General features: G+C 44.2%; 1 protein-coding gene across 1 annotated transcript in view; it reads right to left on the bottom strand.

Moving 5' to 3' along the window:
- Nucleotides 1-588: 588 nt before the first annotated feature.
- The window catches only part of igfbp2b (insulin-like growth factor binding protein 2b), a 65,601-nt gene continuing 57,667 nt past the window's right edge, over nucleotides 589-8,522 (bottom strand). The window contains exon 4 of the mRNA XM_015941849.3: nucleotides 589-1,107. Coding sequence (XP_015797335.1) covers nucleotides 955-1,107 — 153 coding nt within the window. The 3' untranslated portion in view covers nucleotides 589-954. The remainder of the gene's footprint in view (nucleotides 1,108-8,522) is intronic.

Genomic DNA, 8,522 nt, shown 5'->3' with positions numbered 1-8,522 from the left:
GCTTCAGAGGACAGGATTTGAGGTCTTACTTCCTGATAATTGGATATCTCTCTTCTGATTGGCTAATAGCAACACAGCTCTACTGCTGACTCCATTTGCTTTGCATTGTTAATGTTTTATCTCCACAAATAACAGAAATTCTGCTGTGTGGTGGAGTTGCTAATGCTAACGGTTAGCGTCTTCAAATCGAGATGTTTCCTTAACGCAAAACCAACAACAGCCTTCCTTGCCATGAGCCAGGATGGGTGAGTCCGTGAATGTTATGTGAAATTTTGATGGAGATGTCAAGATTTTCTAATCTTAGAGTTTCACCATCTGTTTTCTATCCGAAGCTAATGCAGGAGATAGGTGTAGGAGACTATTTTCATGTTCAGCCTTCGTGAAAATTTCAGGGTGACCGATCATTTTAGTAAAATGTGTTTTTTCACTGAAGTACCTCTTTTAAAAAATAAATAATTTCACTAAATAAAATTCATTAAAATAAATATATGTGTGATTTCTCTCCATGTGTGATGGACCGGCCACCTGGGTGGTCCTCCCACCAGGTAAAGGCATTAAATCAAGAAGGTAAATAAAATCCAGACTTTCTTTGGGTTTTACTAGTTTGAAAATACCATGTTTAATAAAAGCTTTCAAATCAACAAAGAAAGAACATTTATATATGGGAACAAACATTAAAGCTTTGATCTGCTAAAACAATCAGTTCAAACACAAATTAACCCTTTGGTTTAGTTTCATTGACACATTTCAGTCATCTTACGTAAGAAAGTGTGTCCATTTAAGTCTTTTTGTAAATTGCAGTTGGAATAAACCATCAACAGATGACTCAGACATAATACAAATAGTAAAATCAAATTATTTTACTTTCTCATTCTTGAAGTTGGTTTCAGTTTGATAATTTGACATTTAGACAGAGTAGAGGGGGTGTGTTGGCATGTGGGATGTAATCCTGAGTCAGTAGTCTGAGGCGGAGATCACCATGAACCCCTCCTGGAACTGGTTGCAGTTTGGATCCCCTCGGACTTTCGGACTCTCTGGTATTTGGACTCCAGTGAAGGGGTTGACACACCAACACTCGCCGCGCTGGCCATGGGTCGACATGTTGCACTGGAAGTAAAGGAGGGAAACATAAACTGGATAAATAGGAAAACACTGGGGGGTGTTAGGACTCCCAGTGGGAGGCAGGGGTGGGTTAATGAAGCATAGCATTCAGATGTGTCTGAGTGAGTGAGGGGATCTTCTGGAAGCAGGGAGGGGGGATATTGGCTAAGAGGAAGGGCTCTGGTTTGGGTGGGGCGACAGCCACCCAATGACAAGGCTCTCTCAGGTCATGCCCCTTACACACAACCCAAAACCCATCCACAAACACACGTTACTGCAGACAAACACACACGGGCATGCCAGTGGGCTGGCCCCCTGTGGAGACCCCCCCCATTCCTAAACGAGGTCGTAACTGAAGCGGACACAGTTTTATGCCGTGCACACGGGGCGGCCGATTAGGGGTTGGGGAAAAGAATGAGTAGCTGTGGGGAAAGAAAAGACTTTCCATTTTCTTACTTCCATGAGAAAGAACAAAACAAGTGACAGTTACAGTAATTACCGCGCGACAAGGAAGGACCACTCCAAAGGGGAGCCAAGTGTTAAGGAGGTACAGTGTTCCTCCCTGGGAACTGAGGACTCCGCTCAAGAACAATGCTGTTGTTTGTGACCGGTGATGAAAATTGGCTCAGTAGTCGAGAGCCCCGCTTTAGGAGACTGTGGCGCCCATTCAGATCTTCTTTTCTGCTCCACTATCTTTGTAAGAAAACACTGGATATGTGACCTTGTTTGTCCTCTGTCTGATTTCTATGGATAAGCAGAATTCAAATTCCCCCCGATCGGAAGCACAGGCTGTTCCTTGGCTTAACAAAAGTCTTCCCATGAAGTACGCCAAACTGTTTTATTGCCTTGTAACCTTGAGCTCAGAAGCTTGTTGCCTCATTCGCGGCGACATCTTCCCACACGTGTGTGTGTGTGTGTGTGTGTGTGTGTGTGTGTGTGTGTGTGTGTGTGTGTGTGTGTGTTTACGAATAAATTGCTATTGAAGAAGGAAGAGTTGAGGAGATTAAAGATACGGGGAAGTGTTTTGTCCGGATGTTAATTTTGTGTGTGTGTGTGTGTTTGTGTGTGTGTTTGTGTGTGTGTGTGTGTGTGTGTGTGTGTGTGTGTGTGTGTGTGTGTGTGTGTGTGTGAATTAAGGCCCCTACATAATAATAATTACAACTTTTTTTCTCAACTTTCCAGATCTTTGTGTAAATCATTTTTTAACAATCAAGTTTATTTGTTTTTTTCAACACATTTGCAGTGCTCTCTAGAATAAATGAATGCCTTCTGAGTCGATCTCTTTAGGGAAAAATGCTCTGGCGCTCCTGTTTCAGGAACTAGATGTGAGCTGGAAGAGTCTTACTTCCTGATATTTGGACACCTCGCCTCTGATTGTCTAACAGCAATGTGGCTCTATCACCGACTGTTAGCTTTGCAATGTTGATGTTTTATCTTCACAACTGACAGAAGCCGAAAGAGTTCTGCCATGTGGTGGAGTTGCTAATGCTAATGGTTAGCTTCCACTTGTCGAGATGCACTCTGCTCTTTCCTGAATGCTAAACCAACAACAGCAAGCCGAGGTGTGTAAATCCATGAATCCTATTTTATTGTGCAAGTCCTCATTGACTCCCATGTTAAAAATACCAATTTCACAGCAGAAATAAACAAGTTTACAGCCTGGTTCCAAAACATGTTTTTGGTTTAAATTATCTAGTTTACACTCATGACAACTCTGAGGGGGGTGAATTTTATTCTCACTCTTCTGTTTAAGTGTATTAAAAGCCTAAAATTCTGTACAATTAATGAGCATCAGACCCACGTGACCACAGAGCTAGCGCCGTGGAAAGGCCTCAGTCTGAGCCTCGGCCTCGCCTGAAAACTGTTCGGTCATTTTCATTCTCTCAACTTAGACCATTAGTTGTAGCATTTGTGCTTTCTTTTTGGATATTATTTGTGCAATTGTTGGACAAAATGACTTGATGTGGCATTAATTGCACTAATAGCGCATCCAAGGAGTCTCCTTGCAGCTCGGCGCATCTCTGTCTGATCGAGGCTTCTGTCTGCTGCGTGGGCTTGTGGAGCTCTGGGATGGAAACCTTTCCACCTGGTTCTCCCCAGCGGCAGCTCTGCGCATCTCAGATAGCAGCGGCGCTTGTCTGCTGTGCGGCTGCCGGCTTGTGGAGCTCTCAGGAGACCTCTGTGTTCCACCCGGTTTTACCCAGCGGTCAGCCCGGCGTATCTCTGTCTCAGAAGCTCTGGTGTTGTGCACAGTTAACCGGTTGTAGCTAGGTTGCTACCTCCGTTAGCTTAAATCCCACCTCTGCGTTAGCTTTGGGTTAGCTTCAGGTTAGCTTGTAGCTAGTTCGACCGGGTGTCGTCAGTTGATCCCAGCCTCACAGCCCCATCCTCAGCTCCACCTCTCTTCCCATTTGTGGAATTGTCTGGGCTTGACGGAACCTGTGACACGGTCAAAATGGCAGTGGTGGCCACCTCCCATTTTTCTTCAAAAACGTGTTATTGGAGTCTATGAAAACCCATTGTCCAATATTTATATGTCGATGGCGCCCACTGGTCAGCGCAGAGATATAATCCCTCCAGTGTGTCCTTGGTCAACCCGGGAGCCTACTGCCAGCAGGACATCTCTCCTAGAAGGTATCCAGGAGGCTTTTTGACTAAATTCTGGAAGCAACTCAGCTGCCTCTACTGCGAGATGCTCCCGTATGTCAGAGCTCCCTGCCCTACCTCTAAAGCTGGGAATAAACTTGCTTTTTAACTTCACGTTGACGCAGGCTGTTCACATACTTGCTGCTACACTGCACGTAGTACAGGAGTATTCCACTAGGGGCACAGTAGAGAACTCAGGCTGTACCCTACAAACCCAGGACCAAGGCTGGATTATAATATGGGCAAACTGGGCACAGGCCCAGGGGCCCACAGCCACAAGGGGGCCCACGCGAGCAGAGTCTTTTTTTTTTTTTGCAGCAGTCTTAACGTTGGAGAAAAAAAGTTGACAAGTAATAAAAATTGCGCCCACATTTTCAAAGTTAACACACATTCCTTCTAACAACGGTGGTTTTTGCATCTTTACTGTTCCTTGCTTCAGCCCTCTCCCCCCTCCCCCTGCACAACGGCTGCAAACTCACTGATGCGCCTGCAGCCTCTCAGAGTTCCTGCTGTTCTAAACATTAAATTATTTCATTTTCTGTTCCTCACTTGTGATTACCTTCGCTGGTGTATGTTTGTTGCAACCACCAGATACAAAAACAAACTTGTTTTTATTTGACTATTTTTCTGTCCTGTCTCTGTTTATTATCATCCTGCATCTCCTCTCAGTCCTGAAGAAAAACTGCTACCTGGCTTCATATTTTTTTCACCTTATGAATTACCTTTGAAGTAAAGTTCAAAATGATCTACCGACCACAAAAACAGCGGTCAGTGAGGTGGTCAACGGAGGACAAAACAGGTGATGCGCTCCACTCCACAGCAGCAAAACACATCAGGAACAAATAAAAAGACATAAAGCATAAAAGAATATGAGCCGACATAAATGATTGCATGTTAACTTAGTTTTTGAGGTGGCGACACTTAGATAATGTTACTTTGACCGTGCTCAGGACGTATCTGTCCGGAGCACAACAATCAGAGCTCTGCACCTCTCAGCTCTAAATAATAATCAGAGTCCACATAGACAATGTAATAAAAGTAGAACCAGGATCGTTTCCAGGCTAAAAAATAGTCTACAGTCCATCTTCCCTAATGTATTAGTGACCCTGCATTTTTTTCTAACTCAACCAAATTGTGAAGGGGAACGATCATTTTCACAAATGGCAAGAATAAAAAATGAACTGAGAACAACACAAACTCAACAGCCCCTCAGTGCACTGTCACTGATGGCTATTTAATCTCAGCTTGTCAGGAATCTGGAATTTGATGACACTGTAAATGAATTTACTATTAGAAAGGCCAGAAAGCAGTTTTTCTGAAGGCAAGAGAGGAGGCCAACAAGAGGGGAAAAAGAGGACAAAGGAGCCCGGAGTCAAGAGGAGGAAGGTGACAGGAGACAAAGGGAGGAAGGAGACAGGAGAAAAGAGGAGGAAGGAGCCAAGAGTCAAGACGAGGAAGGAGACAGGAGAAGAGAGGAAGAAGGAGACAGGAGACAAGATGAGGAAGGAGACAGGAGACAAGCGGAGGAAGGAAACTGGAGACAAGAGTAAGAAGGAGACAGGAGACAAGATGAAGAAGAAGACAGGAGACAAGAGGAAAAAGGAGACAGGAGACAAGAGGAGGAAGGAGACAGGAGACAAGATGAGGAAGGAGACAGGAGACAAGATGAGGAAGGAGTCAGGAGACAAGACAATGAAGGAGACAGGAGACAAGAGGAAGAAGGAGAAAGGAGACAAGAGGAAGAAGGAGACAGGAGCCAATAGGAGGAAGGAGACAGGAGACAAGAGGAAGAAGGAGACAAGATTAGGAAGGAGACAGAAGACAAGATGAGGAAGGAGACAGGAGACAAGAGGAGGAAAAAGACAGGAGACAAGAGGAAGAAGGAAACAGGAGACAAGATGAGGAAGGAGACAGGAGACAAACAAAAAACATGCTGATTTAATCTTTTAAATAATTCTGCATTACTTTCTGTTGTAGTTGGACAGTGGGATCTCTTTTACAGCAGACTCACTCACCCCCACTGTCCACAGATTGACAATATTTTTGTTAGTACAGACAGAAGAGAAGACAGGGGGGCCCTAAGCACATTGTGCCCAGGGGCCCCTGCAATGATAATCCGGCCCTGCCCAGGACACTATTTGATCTAACGTGGCACCAATAGAAGAGATCAGTGACTGGTTAAGTTTGAGATCACGACAAAAAAACTGCAGTGATTGTATGAAAGATGTCTAAACCAGAGATGGCGTGACAATGACGAGCATGTTTTGCTTTTTTGTCAACTCCTCCTACTGGTTACTTGTTTATTGCAAACATGTTGTGTTAATTCCAGAGGACATGCACAAACATCTAAAACCACTTGGCCAACAACAATACTAGGGACAATATGGCGGAGTTACGCAGTGGAGAAATAAAAGTATTAAAAGATTCACCAGCAAGTCCTAAAGTTTGGACTCACTTTGCAGTAATTGTGTGGATGGAACAAAGCTGGATGAAGACTATGCAGAGTGCAAGAACAGCCTCACAAAGGTACGCTACGAACATTCACAGAAAATGCTGTAACTGTTAGCTCGCCTGCACAGTCCGCTGTAACCTTTTTTCAGCAAAGCTCCCTTTTAATTCTACTGAAGCTCCGTTGATAACACATACCATACCATGCCATACCATACCATACCATACCATACCATACCATACCATAGTTTATTTATATAGCACATTTAAAACGTAGCATGGGAGCTGCCCAAAGTGCTGCACAGGCTAAACCAAAACACAGCCAATCTAAGCAACTAAAACAGAAGATAAAAATACCAATCAAAAGCAGATAAAACATGAGGAATACTAAGAACACAATAAAACACTAAAACGAGTCACTGTCTAAAAGCCACATCGTAGAAATGGGTCTTTAAATGAGATTTAAAAACCGCCAATAATGGAGCCTGCCGAACTATAATGGGTAACGAGTTCTACAGCTTTGGGGTAGCATGTTCAAATGCTCGTTCACCCCGTGATTTGTATTGCATCCGGGGCTTGCACAGCGGCAGGAGGTCAGCCGACCTTAACGTGCACATGGGTACATAGGGAGTGAGCAGGTCTGAGAGATAGGGAGGTGCCAGGTCTTTGATTGCTTTAAATACAAAAGTCAATAACTTAAACTGTTCTCAGAAAATGACAGGGAGCCAGTGAAGATGTTCCAGGACAGGGGTAATAAGGCTACGTCGGTGCGTATTTGTCAAGAACCTGGCAGCAGCGTTCAGTCCAGTCCAGAGGTAATGAAAGCATGGATGACTGACATGCCATCTCCGTGTACATCTGTGAAACAATTTATGCTTCTGCGTCGGTATAAAGACACGCAACGCCATTATCAGACGGGCAGAGTCGAGCCCAAATCTCTAAACATTCATCGACTGAGATGGAGAACGCAAGCTTGGTCAGGACGCCACTTTCGTTAACAGCACCACCGTTGTGCTCTCAAATATATAAAGAAAGCCGAAGATATTTAGCGGCAGACCCCAAATGGCTCTCTGCCATTGCATGCATGTCTATCCCTTGTGGAGCTGATGCAGAAGCATAAACGAGGCGTTATTCTCTTTGCCGAACAGCACTGTTGAGAATGACAGGCTTTGCTTTATGATGTGCATCCTTGAACCCAGAAATATCAGACCATGCCTCAGACATTTAACACCTCCTGCCACGTACAAATACACCAGGGCTAAAATGGTAAATGGTCTGTATTTGATATAGCACCTTCTAAAGTCATGGAACCCCCCAAGGTGCTTTACAACACAATCAGTCATTCACACATTCACACACTGGTGGGGATGAGCTACGATGTAGCTACACCTGCCCTGAGGAAATTGACAGAGGCAAGGCTGCTGAGCACTGGCGCCACTGGTCCCTCCGACCACCACCAGCAGGCAAGGTGGGTTAAGTGTCTTGCCCAAGGACATAACAACAGGGACAGACTGAGCGGGGCTTGAACCTGCAACCTTCCAATAAAGTGGTGAACACTTAACTCCTGTGCCACTGTCGCCCCACAAAGCAGAGGACTCATGGCTGTCTGCGGAAAGAAACATTATTTTATGGTTTCTTTACCGCAGAAGCATCTGCCTGCAGCTCATTATTTTACACACTTAACCTCAACATATTTTTATTTTAATAGAAATGAATTTATTACTGCTCTATGTTGCACAGAAATTGTGTCACTGTAAGGCACTCAAACTTTTGTATACATGGCCTTTAACTGTAAGACACTTAAACGTGTTTAACTTTGATACTGTTAGACACTGTATTTTAATAATTTCAGGGCATAATAAAGGTTATACATGTTGTAGGTCGTACTAATATAGCATCGTGAGACATGTACCACGAATCGTATCGTGAGGTTCGTTCCCAGCCCTACTCATGACCGAGGGTTAGAGTTGGGTCGAAGATCGATTGGTAACTTAAGAGCTTTCTGGCTTAGCTTATTTGTAACAGGTCCATCGTCTCAATCACTGCAGATGCTGCCTTGATCCGCTTGCTGATTTACCTCTCTCTCATTAACAAGACCCCACGATCCCGTAACTCCTCCACTTAACATAGGACCTCTCTCTGGACCTGACGTTCAGGCACTCCACATCACTTTTTACCTGCTGCTTTGCTTTGGTCTCTAATTGTCAGATGACCTTGAAAATGTCAGTGAATGGCATGATTATTGTGATTATTGTTGTTTTTATGACCTTATTGATGCTGGTTAGTGCCTTCAGAATCTCCAATAGCAACTGATGTTTAATGTGAAG

This window comes from Nothobranchius furzeri, chromosome 14 (assembly GCF_043380555.1).
Source record: "Nothobranchius furzeri strain GRZ-AD chromosome 14, NfurGRZ-RIMD1, whole genome shotgun sequence".
NCBI lineage: Eukaryota > Metazoa > Chordata > Actinopteri > Cyprinodontiformes > Nothobranchiidae > Nothobranchius > Nothobranchius furzeri.
This window is presented reverse-complemented; position numbering and strand designations above follow the sequence as displayed.